This window comes from Lotus japonicus, chromosome 4 (genome assembly GCF_012489685.1).
Source record: "Lotus japonicus ecotype B-129 chromosome 4, LjGifu_v1.2".
NCBI lineage: Eukaryota > Viridiplantae > Streptophyta > Magnoliopsida > Fabales > Fabaceae > Lotus > Lotus japonicus.
Window position 1 is genome coordinate 5,868,830 of NC_080044.1, and position 20,487 is coordinate 5,889,316.

Sequence of the window (20,487 nt, forward strand, 5' to 3'; positions counted from 1 at the left end):
ATTGATAAATAAAAAACACCTAAGAACTGGCTAAGAAAAAGAAACCGTTGTTTGCAGAACTAACCGTTGCTTAATTTTAGGCAACAAGCAACTCCATGTAAGTGTGCTCTTATGAGAGAAAAAATAAGCTACGTTGCTTAACCTTAAGAACTAGTGTAAGAACTTGCGCTAAAGATGCTCTTAAGCAAACTTTTAGAGTTGCAATAGAGACTCATATTTGCTTGTATAAGGGCATCTCTATTCACGGTTACACTTTTTTGTTTTTTAAACACTATTCATGTGGGCCCGAGCCCGAAGTGTCACGTAGGATATTTTAGCGTGTTCATTTAGTGCATTTTACAATTGAGGGAAAATAAAATTTATTAAATAAAAGATTATTATATATTTGAGATCGGGTTAGTTTGGATGGATGACTTAATGAACCTATGCCCGAACTTGACTTGATCGGGTTGCACATAAATCTATCCAATTAGACTCATTTGTCCAATCTAATCCACATATTTGCTATTCGGTTGGGTTGGGCGGGTTGATCGGACCTACAATTCTTCATTAACAACTAGGATTGGAATTTGGAAGTAGCTAATGCAAAAAGTGGCATTTGTACTATCTCTCTTCACAAAAATTTCAAGATATCACCTATTTAATACATATGAGGAGAGAGATAGACACATAATTTCAAATTAAGGAAACTTGAGAGAGTTTACAATTGAGACTCAAGTAATTCTTTTTTTATAGACAAATGTTAGTTATTAGTAAATTAGTACAAATTATTCTCCCTCAAAGTTCGAACTCTGACCTATCACCTACAATTACTCTTAATTCAACCATGTCAGCTACTCATCCCACCCTAGAGACTCAAGTAGTTCTAAGATGAGCACACACCTAACAACTCACATTTCCACACAAGACACAAACAATAATAAAATTACATCTAAGTAACCCTAACCAATTATTTGATCACTGTAATACTTCGGTATCTTTATGTGAACGCTTCATTGCTTTTGGTAAACCAGGGGATTGCACCAATGATTGTGAATTTGTGATCACTGTAATCAAGGTAGTACCACTCATAATCTCTTCAAAATTTTACTGCATCACATAAATCCTTTTGGTAAACCTGGACATTGCTTCATCATTCATGAGTTTTCTGTTCCTTTCCTACCCTCATTGACAGCTCGTCAGCTCTCATGACCAGCCTAATCACATGTTTCCCATTCTGCATCACCAAGCATTGATTGCATACACGCAACATGGGGACGAGAGCCAACAAATTCACCAAACCAAGACGATAGATTTCCATTCTTTCACAAAACCCGAGTGTTACATCCTTTTCCTAGATTTAGGAATATGCAGTTTCACCGTCTCAAAAGCAAATGGTAGTAGTAATTAGAGAACACAGAAAGATAAACAAATGGTTAATGATGTAGGATCATTCTGTTCTCTTATTCTTATCCTAAAACAATTATCAAGCAAGAAGCATGTGAAAAAGTGGCATTTGTACTATTCTTCATTAACAACTAGGATTGGAATTTGGAAGTAGCTAATGCAAAAAGACAGATCTTGGCTTAGGACAAAACAATACAGATGGAAACTTCATCTATCGCTATCTTCTTTATAAAAAAATGCTGGATAGAGAATAGTAAGGTTGACACCTTTCACATGCTTGCCAAGGATTCATGTCTTCCCCATGTGGTACCAGTCACAGATTCACCAATGAACACACTATACTACTATTTTTTATACACTTACAAACAAAAACTAAGGTTAGGTGGATAACTATAACAACTTATTAAGTTATGCTTAGTAAAGATAATATAATATTAATATAAATTCTTTCCTTCTTTTGGTACAATCCACCATAGCTCAATGCCTAATAACAGCAATGGTAAAGTGTCCTCAAGAAAATCTACAACAAAGCTTTTATGGTATCACTACATGTGGTTACAATCTCAACATAAAGATGTGCTAATCTTGTTAAGGCCAATGAAATAAAACAGAAGGGGGAAACAATTAAACAAATTAGCAAAACTTGTAAAACACTTAAGTAAATATACAGTTAAAAAAAAAGTGAAAAATGAATCACATTCATGAGTGCCAGATTCCATTCAACATACTGCGGAACCGGTTTGTAGATAGCTTCTTCACAAGTCTCTTGGCATCAGATGAACCTTCAGCCTCAGCAAGTTTGTCTATGTTTTTGGCATATCCAGAACTTACAATCTTTTTCCTACCACTGTTGCAGTTTGTCAATGACATCAAGATAGAGATCAAGAACTTTTTGTTACCTGAATTTCCCTCATTGGGATCAAGCAATTGCAAAAGGAGGGCTATGTTATGGTCATCCTGCACAAATCTCTTCCTATTTCTAGGTACCATAACAATTGCAGAGAGTGCCTCTGCTGCCATCTCACGAACTTCAAATGATTTTGCATTCAGAAACTTAACAAGCTCTGACATGAAACCTGCATCACCCATTGCTTTCTTAGCTTCCTCTGATGTTCCACTCAAGCTAAACGCCACTTTCAGAGCCAACTCTAGAATCGAAACCTCACCATTTCGAAGATAATATAGCAGCTGATCCACAAAGCCATAACTAATCAAAATACTCACAGAGCTAGATGATGAAAAACACAAATTCTCAACAGCCCTCATTGCAATCTCCCTGGTTTTCGAAGAATTCGACCATTTAGGATCCAAAAGACGTAACAAAGCTCGAATTCCACCTTCTCTAACCACCATCTGTCTAACCAACTCATCTCCAGAGGAAATACTCTGAATGAATGCTATGGAATTCACCTGAATTGCTTCCTCCTTTGATTTCACAAGCCTGATAAACGTGGAAACAACACCCTCCTCAATCATAAACCTCTTAATTTCCTCAACACCAAGAAGATTTCTCAACACCCCACAAGCAGGACCAACCAAATCCCCTTTAGAATCTGCATCTCCACAAATATTCAACAAGGCAGTGACACCTCCTTGAGCAGAAACACACCAAGCATTGTCCGAATTCTCAGTTAACTTCATCAAACACCTTGCAGACGCAACCTTCCCTAACTCACTCCCACAATCCAAAACCCGAATCAGAGGCGCAATAACACCAGCACCAACCAAAACCCCTTTATAGGAATCAAACCCTGCAACCACAGCAACCACCTTAGCACTCTCTTCTTGGATTTCCTCCTCCAATGAACCAAGAAAACCCACCAGCAAATGAACAACATCCCCCACATCCACAATCACCTTCACAAACTTCTCATCCTCCACCACAACCTCAAGAAGATTCCTCAAAGCCTGTTTCTTCATACCCAAATCCCCAATCTTCATCCTCGTCAACAAGTCCCTCACGTAGAATCTCATGTCCTCTTTGGAAGCTCCAAGACACGGTTTCGACACAACGAGCGCATACCCATTTGTCAAAATCCCCGTCCTGTAAATCTCCGCGAGCTTCTTCGTCAACCCATCGAGCTTCGCGAACGCCACGTCCAAATCACTCTGCATCAGAAGCTTCCCACTGTATGAAACATCGATGCAACGCTGACCCAGATCGTGGCACTCCAAAACGGTGGCCACAATGGAAGGAACCAACCGGGAAAGAGAAGGATTCTCACCGGAATCGCAATTCTCGGCGGCGATTAGACCGGATTGAAGCTCCTCCAGCTTGCTCCGGATGACTTGCCATTTTCCGGCGAAGACCTTGATCGAGTGTGAGAGAGAGAGGACGGAACAGATGAGTACCACAGCTCGCCGGAGGATTGAAGCTCCCGTAGGTAGCTCCGCCGCCGTTCTGGATTCTCCGGCGAAGTCCTCACCACCCATTTCCGTTTTCAGTGAAAACCCATGTCTCCGGTGAAGCAGAAAGGAATATTCCGGCAACTGAGAGTTCAGAATCTAGTATATAACAAAGAATCTCATGATATCACAGAGAGAGAGAGAGAGGGAGAGAGAGAGAGAGAGGGTGGTTCTGCAGATCTATGCTTATCCTTAGATTACAGTTGATACAGTACACAGAGTTGGACTATAGCATGTGAATGACTATAATGACCTTTTGGTGTTCTTTGTAAGGTTTGGTGTTGTGGTGTCCTTGCTTTGTTGCTTAGGGGTGAGGGTGATGGGCAATTGTGTCATTGCAAATGCTGAAAAGTGCAGGTCATGGTGTGTGGAAGTTGGATGTTATTTAAAAGGATGGAGATGGTTTGTGGGGTGTGATGAGGGAAACAAACAGAAGCACAGAGTGGCAGAAAGAGGTTGTGTTGTGTCTCTATAGCTAGCTCATTGTGTGCCTATTTAGATGGAGCTATAGGTTCATGGTGGTTCTAGTTTCTAAACAAAGTTTTGTAAATATTACAGATTTACAGTTTACAAGATGAATTGTCTCCAAACCATGTTGGTGGTTGTTATAGTAAAGAATAAAAAGTAAAATACTTCAACCATAGAAGATTATGTAAGTTAACAATGAAAAAGTGAGGTACAAGCAACAACAAGGTGTAACGTCGTGGTTGCGCACTTTATCTCTTAATTATGAGTTTGAGTTTGAAATAAAAAAAAGCGCACTATTTTTACCTATTGAATAAATAGAAATTTAGGAGATTTCATGGTTGAAGTTTTACCGTCAAGTGTGAGCACCCACACCGAGTGAATTAGTCATTGCTATCGACAATGAATACTCGAGTACCTAAAAATCTTGTAGTATGTTTTGATGATAATAAGATTAATATTATAAATTGGATGAATGGTCAAATTAGCCCCTGAATTTGTAAGCGAGTTTGATTCTAGTCCCTCTGAGAAAAAATGACATTTGGTGGCGGTCATTTTTACAATTATTGACGGTTTTTTACCGTATGATGTGGGTGCATGTTGACTCGTTCTTATGAGCTTGTTTTGAAGTTTGACACTGAAATTGAAAGGATAGCTCGCATGTTAGAAAGATAGCGAAGAGAAAGAACAAAGATGGACCTACCACCACCAGAGGAGACACTGTCGGAGTTCTTCACTCCCACCATTGAAGTGACAGACAACGTATTTCATCCTGCAGCTACTGTTGCAAACTTGGAGTTAAAGGCGACACTTATCTCAAAAACTCTCAATTGCTTTAATACTCTGTTTAACAAAAATGATCATAAACAGGGAGTAAAAACTTTAGTGAATGAAATGGATTATGTTCTGTTGTGCTTTGAAAAGTAATTAAGGATCACTTAAATAAACTTAATAGTCTATTCAGGGCCGTGTAGGCCACAAGGCAAATGAGACATTTGCCTTAGGCTTCAAACAAATAAAGATGTATATTAGGCCCCCAAAAAATAAAAAAAAGTACCTATATAGTATATATATTATTGAGACTAAAGAGAGGTAATGAAATAATAAAAAATCATGTCATATTAATTACATGAGAAGTGCAATTTTGACAGTTATTAATAGTAGCAGTAATGATTTGTATTAGCAAATTTACATTTTCTAAATTGTTTGTATTTTTTATGATTTATATATCTATAGTTTTTTAAAATTGAGATATATATAGTTTTTATACTACTACTTAAAGAAGTTTTTAAAAATATTTTTAAAAGTGTTTAAATCATATGTAAGGTCAATAATGTTCGAGATGGATTGAATGAGTTAGATATTTTATTTATGGATAGTAAAATGTTAGAATTAGGCTATGTTTGGCATGTTTAGCTGATAAGCTAGCTGAAAGCTGAAAAGCTAGCTGAAAGCTTATAAGCTAGCTGATAGCTGAAAGCTGATAAGCTAGCTGAAAGCTGATAGCTGAAAGCTGAAAAGCTACGTGATTGAAACAAAGGTGTTTGGTAAAACTAGTTGTTAAACAAGCTGAAATTGTAAAAGGACATAAAAAGACATACTTGTATAATTATTTTTATATTTAACATTACATTATTTTCACACTAATACCTATATAATATTAATATTAAAATTATTATCACTTTAAATATTTGTATTAACTCAACTTATTTATTATCTTAAAAATATAATATTAATTTTTACTTATTTTTATTAATATAATATTTATAATACTTGTGGTGCACACCGGTGTGGCGGGAATGGTGGCGGAAACTGCATACGTAAGTGTGAGGGGAAAATAAGTTTAGTGTTTTTATAAATATATAAGGGTAATGGTGGAATTTTAATGAAATAATAAGGATAAAAATGAGAATAAATTTAATAAGCTATAAGCTACCTGAGATAGCTTATAGCTTAAAGCTTTAAGCTACCAAAATAAGCTCCTTCACCAAACATTTTTGAAGAGCTTTTAAGCTAGTCAAATAAGCTTTAAGCTAGTCAAATAAGCTATAAGCTAGCTGAAATAACATGCCAAACATAGCCTTATTTGATTATAAAAACGATGATAAATGATTTCGCAGCTAAAAAAACTAAAAAATTAATAATTTGTATGATATATTATGTCTCTTTAAGATTATTGTTAAAAAAATTACTTTAACATTTTCGCCTTAGGCCACAAAAGTCTATACACGACCCTAAGTCTATTGAGTATACATTCTTTCATTTTCCTACCTTGCATTACACTTCGATTGAGCGAATTCTTCCTATGCATGAAAGAGCGAAAAAGAGATGTGTGACCTAAGGTGATGGTAATTAATTTCCTGAAAGTCTTCTCATGCGTTGCATTCTTTGATCGGAGAGGCTTTTTGTGCATGTTTTAAATACTAGTACTGACTTGTATGATTCATTGATTTGACTTTTAATTGTGTGAGGTAACATGTTTTGTATGATGATAGTCCGAGAGAATCTGCTTAAAGGCAAGAAGAATGTAAGCATGGTTGAGAAGATTGATGATCGTCTACTATATTTTCCCATGATTTTGTGCGTAAATATTGCAATATTTTTATATAACTCATGTGTTTTATATATTAGGCCGGTCATAGGTGGAAAAAAAAGTGGAAAAATGAAGAAAAACAATAGATAAAACTAGGCAAAAATTAGTTTTTAGAATGAAGCATCAATCCTAAGGCTTAGAAACAGAGATCCAAACACCTTTTTCCCTTCACAGTTCATACCAGAATTCATCTCCATCTTGTAATTGCATCTACTGTATAGTTTCCATAAAATAGATAAGTGAATATATATATCATGAGTAATATGTGCATTTCCTGTCATTTTAGTGGTAGCAACTAGCCAACAGCAAATCAATTAGAAGCCCCAAACTAGAAAAGAAGCAATGACTATACTCCCTCCGTTCCTATTTAACTGTCCAGAGAGATAAGAAACACACATATTAAGGAGTGCAATAAATTTTGTTGATTTTCAGAAAATTATTATTTGTTTTCTTTTTTCACCCTTTAAATTGTACTTTATCTTTCATCATTTATTGTTTCTGCAAGGGCATCTCTTGGAAAAACATCATTTAATGCTCTCTTAAAATACTAAATGGACAGTTAAATAGGAACAAATTATTTTTCTCAAAGTGGACAGATAAATAGGAACGGATAGAGTATTAGGTTGCAGGTTCGAACACTCTCATTTATCCCTCTTTTTGAAGTGTTCACCGAGCTCGACAATGTCGAGCCTTGGACCGGGGGCACTATCCCTTTAATTTATTCTAAATTTATAAAGACTACTCAGAGTTGATAGAAAGATAAGAGCAAAACAGAGTTAGAACAGGGAATTAGTTGCCATAGACTAGATGAAAGTGCAGATGGACCACGCCTTAACAAGGACATAGCTTTAATTACGTGAAAAAAATAAAAGAGAGTAGCTCTCAATGTCCTTGGCTGGAATGGAAATGTCTCACCCCACCATGTGAAACCCTTTGAGAGATGCCTTGAGCAAGCAGTGACCTTTTGAATAGGTAGTGGGGAGTGAATCTCATAACTAATTGAGAGAAAGTTGCTTTCTTTTCCAACACTTTTTTTGTGGGTTGTAACTTGTAAGCGTATAGTAACGAAGAGTCCAACAAAAGCCAAAGGGGAGTAGGCGCTACCATGCATGCAATTCCACAAGAGAATATTTTGCATAGAAATCTTACCCACACGATCGGCATTGAATCCAATGGTGGATATGTATTGAGTAAATAGTGATTTAGATATATGAAAAAAAATAACATTTTTAAGAAGTTATATATGATAGGAAACACAAGAGATTAAACCAAAACACATTTTAATTTCTTGAAAGAGATTAGTCTTGTAATTATCAACTGACACGCCTAAAAAATTAATCGCGTTATCTTTGTAATTTTTGTCAAATCGCGTTGTTAGCAAGGACAGACCTATGTTAAGAGAAAAGAAACTCTTGATAAAGTAATATTCAAATATTATTTTTGAATCCAGTAAAATATTTATGCTATCTTTTTTAATTAGTGGGTGTTAATTTTACTTAAGAATTATTTGTTAGTTTTTGAAAATAATTAAATAACCTGTTTATAAAAATGGGTTGATTAATGATCCCGTGATGTAATTATAAGTCAACTTAATTATTTAAGTGATTCATTATTTGGGCTTGGATATGTCTAACTGATTAGTGTGAATTATAGTAAAGACCTTTACCCATAGCTCATGATGGGAAGTGACTAGGGTTAAATATATTCTGGTTAAGTCCCTTATGTAAGGCACTTACTATGGTACGGGAATTTTTTTTTGGGTATCTTACCGGAATGACGTGGACCACTTAGTATATTGCACATGTAATTGTTATTTGGTGTTTCAATTATGACTCAAAACTAATGATAATTATTAATATGCCCCAAAGAAATTTAAAATATCATTTTTAGCCCTTCGTTTAGGTGAAATTTTTTACCTAGAACCTAATAGAACATTCTGCATCTCATGAAGCCAGAAATTAGGGAGGACGCCGTCGCCATTGAAGGAGTGTACTCGACAACCACCGACCGTCGCCGCTGGAGACTTGAAGGCTTGCGATTTGGGTCTTTTGACTTTTGGATGCCGACGCCGCTGAACTGGTAAACTTGGCAGCCACCATCACTGTTGATGGCGTCGTCGCCTCTGAGGATGCAGTTGCCGCTGTGTGAGGGTCCAACTGAAGCTACGACGACAATGAGTGCGTATTTTTTTGAGTCGTAGGTTTATGTGGAGGTGGTAGAATTGATTGAGCTTTTTGAGTCCAATGGACGATGATTTGGAGCTAACTATGAGTTGTTTGGTTTGATTTTATTTTTGGAGAAGTTACCATATTAGATTTGATGGTGTTGGTTTGGTTTTTGGAAGAAAGAGTGTTATTGGGTTTGATTAGCTTGGTTTGATTTTTGGTGGATTTGGTGGTGGTTTGCTTCTTCAGATGCTTCTCATCCTGCTATTCTTTTTCAACCTCTAATATTCTTCTACTACTAAATATTTAATCTTGCTTACCCTGATTATTAATTTGAGTATGCCGGTATAATCTAATTGTATGTTGTTCTTTGATTTTGTTAAAGGTACCATCAGGCATCAACATAGAGAAACACGGCAGGGGTTGAGGGTTTGCGATGACAGTGATTGAAGCAACATGTTTGTAACCGAGAATGAGACACACTGAAATCAAGAATTACCTCTGGTTGAAATTTTTGATTCACCGAGTTACCTATCCCAATCAGGGTTTAATTTGAAAATATATAAAAGTGAGAGTATAAATGATAATTATTTCAAAAGAAATTAAATCATTTATGACATGTACACATCAGCTTAAAATGTATTCATTTGATTTGGTCAACTCATTCATGTAACTACACTCAAATGAATTTATGGGCACCAGAGTAAGCACCCTTATGTAATCACTCATCTAATATGTCTCTATTGGTGATTGTGAAAGAGAGGGTGAGATACAGATGAATCCCTAATATTTTTAGTTACTTGAGTGATGAAAGCAAGTTTTCGAAAGTTGATCCACAGTCCTTAACTTGCTCATGACTTGACACGTACGCAACTTATATCTTCATATTTAGTTTTCTCCTATAATCATGTATGAATTTCAATTTATGCCGACATATTTTACAACTCACTTTAATATGGTGTTTTATAATCACTACCACCCGAATTCCACATCAACATTCTTGTGTTTCTTGCATAAAATGTTTCTGCTATGTAGCAGTAGCAATCCTATATTTTTGTCAGCATTTCTTGTTTTTTCATTCTTAATACATAGCATATCTAATCTAAAAAGTAAGATAGTTACTTTATTAATTAACTAACTCATAGTCAAAATTTGTTTTAGATTTTTGTCTCTGAAAAATAATCTTGTGTTAAAAACAGTAGTATATCTTAAAAAGTGTGCAAGGTTTCAACTAGCAAGAGACAAAGGCGGGTTCACGAGAGAGATCATGAATAGAAGGTCTAAACGGTAAAAGACAGAGCCAAGGCTCAAAGCAAAAGAAAAAAAGCTGCCATGTCATGACAAATCCCGAATAAAAGCATCCAAATTTTGACCAAGGAGATTAACTTTTGCAGAAATTATGGGGCTCGATTAGGGAAAATTAGAGGGGTAAAGAGGATCAAGGTGAATCATTTTAAATTTTGATATGAGACAAATAAGATACTAGTACTAGTACAAAGACAAAAAATTGTAATTGCAATTGAATGACCCATCATGTCATTTGGTATCTAATTAATTTACTACAATCACTATTTGATTAGAGGTCCGATTCTCATTATTTTGCTGGTCACAGGCTCTTAACTTATATCAAAGTGTGACAAAAAATAGTATGCTTTAGACCAAACATTGATTTGTAATCATGTTCTAATCCAAAGCAAAAACTAGTTTGTTTTACAAAGCTAATTAAGTACGTCCTCATCACAGGGACAACCTGTCCAAGAAAACGAATTTCAAATTATAAGTATATTGCTCCCCATGCAGTATAATTATATTTTTGCTGTCTGCACATGCCTCTTTTCATGTATGCTAATTAATGCTACACAAAATAATGGAAGCAATATTGTTGGATCATTTGCTCTAATTTCATTGACATGTGCAATCCTAAGTCACTTATTCAATTTAGTTGCCAATATTACTTTAAGATGCAATGATAAGTTGAATTTAGGATCATTTTTCATCAGTTTGGTCTCAAATTGTCAAATTTATAATAATTAACGAAAAGGGTTTACTTCCTACCTACCTTCTCCATTTGAGTCAAAAAAAGCACTCTGTTATTTTAGTTTGCTTCTTGATATGTTAGGTGCAGAATGCTTCGATTCATATACAAAAGCAATGCCATTTTATTTTATCTTTGGCTTTGAGTAGGGAAGAAGCGAAATTCAAGATAGTAGAAAAGGTCTGAAAATGTCTTAGCTTTCAAGAGAAAAGGAGATATATAAAATAATATCTTGTGTCCATCAACTCCTGTGAGGTGAAAGGTGACTTCTAACAAAAACCAGGAAACAACAAATATGAGTACTGATTCATAAAAAGTCACATGATAATAAGAAGTGACATATAATCATTCTACCTATCATGGAACTAGGAACATGGTATATATAGAAATATATAGGTTAATTATTGTCCTTGTTAATTTGTTTTAGGGTTTAAGCAATCAAATTTGGTTTGAAGAAAACGCTAAGGATTCCGTGATAAATTAAGGTCAAAATGCCTTTTCTTAAGCATGTTGCTAAAAAAACCATAATAATTTGAGAATAATACCTATTTCTGTTAATTTGGACCGATACAATTGGAGAAATCTCAGTATAGTAGAAGGTGAAAATATCAGTCAAAGTGCATATTTTTAGAAATCCTTCCATAATTAATTCTAAAGTTATAATCAATTTTAGGAATAAGCTTTGATGATTAGCTTTTAGATTTTAAAATTAATTTTAAAATAAGAGAAACATTTTATTCAAACTAGCTATATTGTTTTTTTATTAAGGTTTATTTGTACCAACATTTGATCCCAAGCTCTCTTGGTGTTGCATTTTAACAACTACCACCTGAACCAGGTATGTTAGTAACAAGCTATATTGTTAGATTGAAATGAAAGTTTGTTCACAATATGTCTAATGAATACAAACAAACACTAAGAATTCGTATCATTACTGTTTTATAAAATTATTTTTAGTTTTTAAAACAATAAAAAGAAAAATAAAAACATGTTTAATCTTAACTATTCTGAAAATTTGATATTTGTTATGAATATTTGGATGCCCATCATAGTTAAGAGTCCATGGGCCAGACCCACATGTATACTTGTTCAACACTCTAAACCTAATAATATAAATACAAGGGAGTCTGCACCTAGCAGAGGATCCCAATATGACTATTTCTCTATCTCTCATACATCTCTCTTCCTCTCTTTACATACTTGTGTACTCTTTATTCATAACACGTTATCAGCACGATAGCCTCTCCATAATTCCTAAGTGAAAGAGTAAGTATCACTTATCACTTCCAGTGTAAGTACCACATCCATGTGGCAGGTTATAATTTTACAATTTTTTTTTCTTCTTCTTTCTTCTCCTTCTTCTTCGAATCATTTATCTATGAGTATAGAAGTACCATAGTAATAAGCATGAATCCTGAAGATTCATAGCCTTACAGTCCGGAAGCACTGTAATTGAATTATTTTGCATGAATCAGGAAGATTCATAGCCTTACAGTCCGGAAGCACTGTAATTGAATTATTTTGCATGAATCAGGAAGATTCATAGCCTTACAGTCCAGAAGCACTGTAATTGAATTATTTTGAATGAATCCTAAAGATTCATTGGAAAAAATATATGAATCCTGAAGATTCATTGGAAAAAATATATGAATCCTGAAAATTCATAACCTGCGAGTTCAGAAGTACCGTAGTGAGATTTTCAAGATGAATCATGAAGATTCATGGCCTACGAGTCTAGAAGTACCGTAGTGCAAGATTTGTGAAAAATGAATCCTGAAGATTCATAAAGTACAGTGAGATATATTCACTTTGAGCTATGAGTCCAGAAGTACCATAGCACGAATACACAATGAACAGTTCATGAAGAACTAGAAACTTAAATGGATTCTTGAATGTATGGAGTATTACTGAATCTTGCCACTAGAAGTGGAAGATATTAAGAAAGGTCATGAGATACATCTTGAAGAGATCAAGAAAAGAATCATAAAATATACTATATTTAAATTATTTAAATTGAATTGATCTCTTTATTGAATTGATTACTTTTTATATGATTTATTACCTAAATCCTTTTATGATAATTAAATAAATTTAATTGTGATACTTATCTTTTAAATTGAATCATGCTATTTTTCCCTTAAATTGATGACCCTATTTGATTATTGAATAACTTGATTTGTATCGTCTATCCCTAAATAGATCAATTTAAATTGAATGTTATTATGGAAATTATTTAAATTCAAAGTGTTAAATCAATATGTATATTGTCACGGTTTTTTTTAGTGTTAATGCAAAGTCTTCCATATATTTTTTTGAAATTAAGTCTTCCATATATTGAGTTTCGTTAAATTGTCCTTTCCATTAATTAAGCCACATATATATATATAATTAGAAGGAAATAATTGATTTTGAGTACATGTGAAAACTTTTGTATGCGGATGTGATCTATTTTACTCCCTCCGGTCCTATTTATAAGCAACAAAAAAAAAATTCACATAGTTTAAGAAATGTAGTTAAACTAGATAAAATGCATTAAATTTGTCTTAAATTAAAATGAACTTCCAAAATTACCCTTTATTATTAGTGTTGGAAAGTGGGAAAGAGAGAGAATAATTAATGAGACACATTTTACAAGTTAGAATTAATAAGGGCATCATTGGAAAAAATTAATTAATATAGCTCAAACTTTCATTTGGTTCTTATAAAAAGGACCAAGATTTTTCTTCTCTTTCATGCTTATAAATAGGACCGGAGGGAGTAATTAGTATGTAAATATTTAAAATGATTTGTTTCCTTGTAAATATACATGAGATCATGAAGAGAATATTTTTAGGAATAATTCTAGGAATCTTTTTTATACAAATATTTTAGTTATTTATTATAAACAAATTTGTTTATAAATATATTTTGGAGTTCCTTCTTTTATCATAAAGGAATATTTAAACAAACTTAGCTATTTGAAATAAACAAAAGAAGACCCTATAGTCTTTTGTCAATACATTATAGTTCCTGAAGAACTATATCGTTATGATTATAAATGATCAAGTTGATTGAAAGACATGTGTCTATCATGTAAGCTACAGAAGTAGCTATATTAAGGAAGGATTGAGATATTCCCTTAAGTGAATATTCAACAAACATGACAAAAGTTGTGATCATTTAGATTAACGCATGGTTAAATGTCCCTGAAGGACATCCAATGACATATATGGTATTGTTTCATGAAATGAAACTTTTGTGGTGGCTCTCTAGAAGAAGCCTATGAAATTTCAAAGCAATATCTTAAAAGGGATCATTGACACTCTTGAAAAGATCCATTGATCAATAATCTTATATTTTTTGAAGAAACAACCCCAGATGCGGTTGCAATCCTAAAAATGGTATTTGAATCAATGGTTGATGTGACCATGATAATGACTCCTCATATCGAAAGTTTTCTTGACACAATGTAGTGGTCAAACGACGTGTCCTATTGACACAGTGATGAAGCGAACTGCAATGCAATTGCTAATAGCTTGTTGAGGGGGAGCATAATAATATGGTTGTGACTCACACTTAGGGGGAGAATGTTGACAATTGAAGTGTGAGTTAGAGTCTCACATTGGCGCATGATCTCATACTTTCTACCCCCTTATCACCCCCTAAATTGATATCAAAGTATACAAATATAAAGAGTATATATAAACATTGTTGTTAGATATTGCTTGGATCGGTAGTAATCCAGACATGTAAATATGTCAAACCTATTGCGTTTTCCATGCGATGGATATGAGTTAAAGGAAATTATGAGATGTAATACTCATCTTGTGGCACAATTGTCATGTACACATATTCCTTATTAATTTGAAAGTCTTGAAGGACTTTATTTACATCTAATTGATGTAACGATAAACTATGGGTTGAAAATATCAAAATCCTTGAAGGATTTAAAATGCCAGAAAATTTTACTTCAAACATTGAAGTATTATTTTGAAGAAAGAAGTTCTATATATGGAATAAATTGAATGTGATTGGCATGCATGACCGGTTAGACCATCCCGAGTCTTATGATGCGAAAGTATATGAATTCATATGAGTACCCATCGAAGAACCTAAAGATTCTTCAGTATAATGAATTCTTATATCTTGTTCTCATTACCAATTAATAATTGGTAAAATATATGGGTTTGAATCCCGCATACTCTTAAGTATATTAGATGCGATACATGTGCACGTATTCACTCTTTTTATGGGTCATTTAAGTATTTCATAAATTTATCGATGCATCGACTAAATGACCAAATACATGTCATCAACTCTCAATATTGATAGAGTGAAAATTCCAACCTTGATCAAGTTGGTAAATGACATGATTTTGAATATCTAGTTGCACATGTTCGTATTCAAATTATCTAGCTGATTTGTTTAATTAAATGCCTCATATTTATAGCTAGACAATTACATATGAGAACAAATATCCTTATTTATGGACATGTGATATTGCAATTAGCAGCATTGACACGCATCAAGCCAACAATTCATTAGAATTCTCCCCATTGCAATCGGTTCATGGTCAGGAACCTAATATCTCTCATCTAAGAATTTTCAATGTGCGTTATATATTTTGAATCGCTCCACCACAACGCACTAAGGTGGGACCACAAGGAAAGCTGAGATTATGTAATCAATTTGAGCCAGTACCGATATATATTTTATATCTTACTTGTTGTTTCTCAGCATTGGGGGGAGAGGAAATTAAGCAGCTCTGAAAATTTGTAAAGAATGCATATGTATACTCGCACTATGAACCAGAAGTTCAAAAGATGCATTCTCTGACCTAAAAGGAATTATTAAATTCCTTATATGCTGCAAATACCCTTCTCTAACTTGATATCCCAGTTGGAAAATTTGTCATTATTATTAGGTTAAGGCATGCCTAAAACTTGGTTCAAAAATATATATCCTAGAGAAGGATGATGGTCTTGTTGAGAAGGCAAACTATCTTGAAAAGTGTAGAGACTACAAAAATGTTTATTCCTCTTGAAGAGGTTCAGGTACCTGTAATTATTTATTTAAGAGATCTCATATGATTATGTCTCTACAAGTTAACACAAGGAACCAAGAACATGAAGAATTGTCGACATGATGAAGTAGCGCTCACTATTAGAAATATGTGCGAGAATCTTGAACCCGAAAATGAATGGGTGTGATTGGCCATAAATAGGAAGAAGCAATTCATTTGCTGAATTTAAGGGTCTTTGGACCTCATATCTATACCCTAAAGGTATAAAGACGATAAGGCTTAAAGAGTCTTTGTAGTAAAGTGAAATAATGTTGTCATATTTAAGACAAACAGGTGACAATCGTGGTGGATACTTGGAGTTACAACTTATTGGTATGACTCACTTGAGATTGATATCTCTATAAAACTCCTTGAAGATTGTAAGATGCCTAAAGCACACAATTCATGTTCTCAACAATGAACAAATGACTAGATTGAGGCAATCTAGATGATTATTTTCTTAAGGACGGTCACAAAATGACCCAACAAACTCATGCATATTTATGATGAGATATGAGATTGTTTATGTCATAATTAATGTTTATGACAATGATTTATTGAGACTCTAGAAGAGCTCACAAAAGTTGTAGATTTGCTAAAGAAAGAATTTGAGATAAAAGAGTTGAGAATGAAACTTTTGTCTAGCCTTATCAATTGAGTATCTAAAGGATGAGGTATTTATGTACCAAAGGACTTATATTGCAAAGGTACTAAAAGGATTCTATATGGACAAATCATGTCCACTGTGTACTCTATTGATTTTAAGGTCATTAAATGTAAATAAAGATCCTTTTAGACCTTGAGAAAAGAATGAAGAATTACTTGATCCTGAAGTATCATATCTTAGTGCTATCAAAGCATTATTGTATCTTGCTAGTCATACTCGACTTGATATATCATTTGCTATTAACTTATTAGCAAGATATAGTTCTTCACCTACACAAAGACATTTGAATGGAAAACAAGTGTTTCGTTATCTTAAAGACACATTAGATATGAGTTTATTTTTTCCCTTTTATGTCCAAGCTTAATCTAATTGGTTATGCAGTTGCTGGATATTTGACTAAATATCTCAAACAGGTTACTTGTTTACATGTGGAGGAACAACCATTTCATGGAGATCTGTGAAAGAAACTATGATAGCCACCTCAGCTAACCTTGCAGGAATATTAGCATTACATGAGGCAAGACGAGAATACGTTTGGCTGAGATTCGTGATTCAATGCGTACTTGATATTGGTGATTTGTCATCTTGAAAGATGCCGCCAACAACTATATATGAAGATAATACTACATGCACTACTCAATCAAAAGAAGGATACATCATGGGAGATGGACAAAGCAAATATCACCGAGGCTCTTCTTCACTCATGATCTACAAAAGAATGGTGACATAGACATCCAACAAGTTCGTTCAAGAGATAATTTGGAAAACTTATTTACGAAGGCTCTTCCAACTACAACATTTGAAAAGCTTGTGCGGAATATGAGAGTTCGTCGGCTCAAAGATCTCAATTAAAATGCATTGCACTCTTTTTTCCTTAACCGTGTTTTTTTTCCCATTGGGTTTTACATGGTAGGGTTTTTAATGAGGCAATGTACAAAGACGAACTATAGAATGCTGTACTCTTTTTCCTTCACTGGGTTTTTATCCCACACTGGGTTTTTCCTAGTAAGGTTTTAATGAGGCACATTCTTAAGGGATGGTCATCCAAGGGGGAGTGTTATGAATATTTGGATGCCCATCATAGTTAAGAGTCCATGGGCCAGACCCACATGTATACTTGTTCAACACTCTAAACCTAATAATATAAATACAAGGGAGTCTGCACCTAGCAGAGGATCCCAATATGACTATTTCTCTATCTCTCATACATCTCTCTTCCTCTCTTTACATACTTGTGTACTCTTTATTCATAACAATATTAAATATTATTGTTTTTAGTTTTTAAAACCAAATTTTTTTAGCAGTAGTTTTTTTTTTCCAATTTAACAAGCAACTACAACTTTTGTAACTCATCCGACTCTGCTGTAGATGCGATAAAAAAAACCTTCAAGGAAGCCTACATTGTGGCTTCAGCAACACCGAGAGGAGTCGAGTTAGCAACACTGAGACCATGGATAGTAAGTCATCTTCAAAACATTACCTTAACCAACAACAGTAGAGAACATAGGGGATCGGAAGAGGAAGATGGGGTGGTGGTAGTGACAGAGATGGTCGTGGCTGAGGCGACAACAATGAATGCGACAAAAAAGGTGGTGAAGGAAGCGATGACACGATGACGAAGCAAGCGGTGGCATGACAGCATCGATGAAGGAAGCAGGGGGTGGAGGCATAGCCATCCAGTGCGGTTGGGTGGAGGATGACACATAAAAGAGTGAGAATTACATTTATTGAGTAGCAAATTCACCTATTATGGAAGAGAATTCACCTATATATTCTGGGAGAAACACCTGTCTAGAAGAAGGAGGGGGGAAACCCTCCTAAAGGGAAAGGAGACCCCAAAGAGAGACGACGATTAGTGCTCTCTTCAAACCCTAAAATAGAGAAAAACTTGGGGTCTACAGTAGCAAATTTTTAAACAAAATGCATTTTCATATTTTAGTTGCTCTAAGTTTTCCCCACATTACATTATTATACCAAACAATATTGAAGAGACAAATGCTCACTCATGAATTCTGGCTATGTATTCCTTGCTGCATGTCCATTCAGATATCGTACTTATGTCACTATTCTAACACAGGTAGCTGGAGTAGTATAGAGTAATCCATTTTTCATAATTATTTTATTCACAAAGAAAAATACAAATTTCATCCTATTTGCTCGATTTACTTGCCTAATTTTGACATGCGCGTGAAGCAAGCATGATGTCCAACCACTAAAAACTGAGAAGTAGTCTCGATGAGTAGAACTGATGATCCAAGTGCAGTAATGGACATCAAACCCCCAACTGCTTTCACTATCTTGACCAATTAGTGTGATAATGGCTATGGACTATAGCTTGAGTGCTTTATTTTACGACTTATAATGCAAGAAAATGATGTATGTGTCTCTTCCAAGATCATGCATGGGTCCCGCATAACCCAAAGACTAATATGCTAAAAAATTAAATTGAACACGATAGCTTACCAAACTTTGTATTCCCTCTAATAATTCACACAACAAAAAGATATTTGAATAAAAGATTTGCTCCTTGCCAAAAAGAAGGAAAAAAACTAATAGTTGATGAGAAAATTACGTTTTTTTTATATGAAGCAAAAATGATAAAAAAAATTAAAAAGATATTTGCTTTAAATAACCTCAACTAGATGTATCTTAGAAAAGGCTTGGGTCAACTAAGCTAGAAAATAATTTATGCCTTGAAGTTTATGCCCTCCTTCTTGAAGCTTGCTTTGACTAATGGGCCATGACCATCTTGAAGTTTATGCCCTCCTTCAGACTCGTTTTGGGCTTCTAGACCAAAAATAAGACTCGATTTTTCCTTTGGGTTGACAAAAATATATACATTTTTCTACTTGAGCAAGTTAAGAATCTAGCTTTTAACTGCACAAGGGTTCGACCCAAATGAAATGTAAAATGCCAAATTTCAACTTTTTTATGTAACGGATTTCGATATTTAATGCACAGGATAGCATCTCTGGTCCAAGGCAAAAAAAAAAAAAAAAACTTTCGGCTAAACGAGCAAAAACTGCACAACGCCTTAAGTTAACCATACGGTTAAACTTTGCGGTTTTTACTATATCTTTGTTGATAACAAAAAGAAAAAGAAAAAATATTGATATATTTTTGTGATTTTTTTTAATAAAATGTGAGTCCATGAGAAAATTGTTGGAATAGTTATACTCTATACTATGCATACAATCAATTGTGAAATTTCACACTTTGATTTCACAATTGTATCCTATATAAAACACTTTTTTCTTGTAGATGCATAAAAATATAAATAATTTTACTTTTAACTTATTAACTTTGTTGAATCAATTTTATCTGAAATTAATTCCAACCGCTAAGAAAATTGTGAATGGTGTTGGAGCATTCACATGAATCGAAAACCATGAATTGCGATCATTTGTTTGTAATTGATATCTCATTTCCCTGTCGCAACTAATGAAATTATGACATGTCAATTAAGAAATACATGGAAATGACATTTCTAATCTTACATGATTGAGTTTTAATTGACATGAAACGATCTCATCTATCTATCTATCTATATATAAACTCTATAAAAGGAGAGTTTGTGCAGTCTTGATGGCAGAACTGTCATTCAACAAATGAATGTACATGAACTACAATTTTAACATGGGTATTTCAATCAATCTTGAAATAATTAGATAGAGAATCAATCTTGGTCGTCGATTATTTTTAATCTTACCGTCTATTACGATTCTACAC

The 20,487-nt window shown here is 34.1% G+C and overlaps 1 protein-coding gene across 1 annotated transcript; it reads right to left on the bottom strand.

Moving 5' to 3' along the window:
* Positions 1 to 1,794: 1,794 nt before the first annotated feature.
* LOC130711510 (uncharacterized) lies at positions 1,795 to 4,322 on the bottom strand. The gene has a single exon (XM_057561175.1). The coding sequence runs from the start codon at positions 3,817 to 3,819 to the stop codon at positions 2,086 to 2,088; it is 1,734 nt and encodes a 577-aa protein (XP_057417158.1). The 5' UTR covers positions 3,820 to 4,322; the 3' UTR covers positions 1,795 to 2,085.
* Positions 4,323 to 20,487: the final 16,165 nt, after the last annotated feature.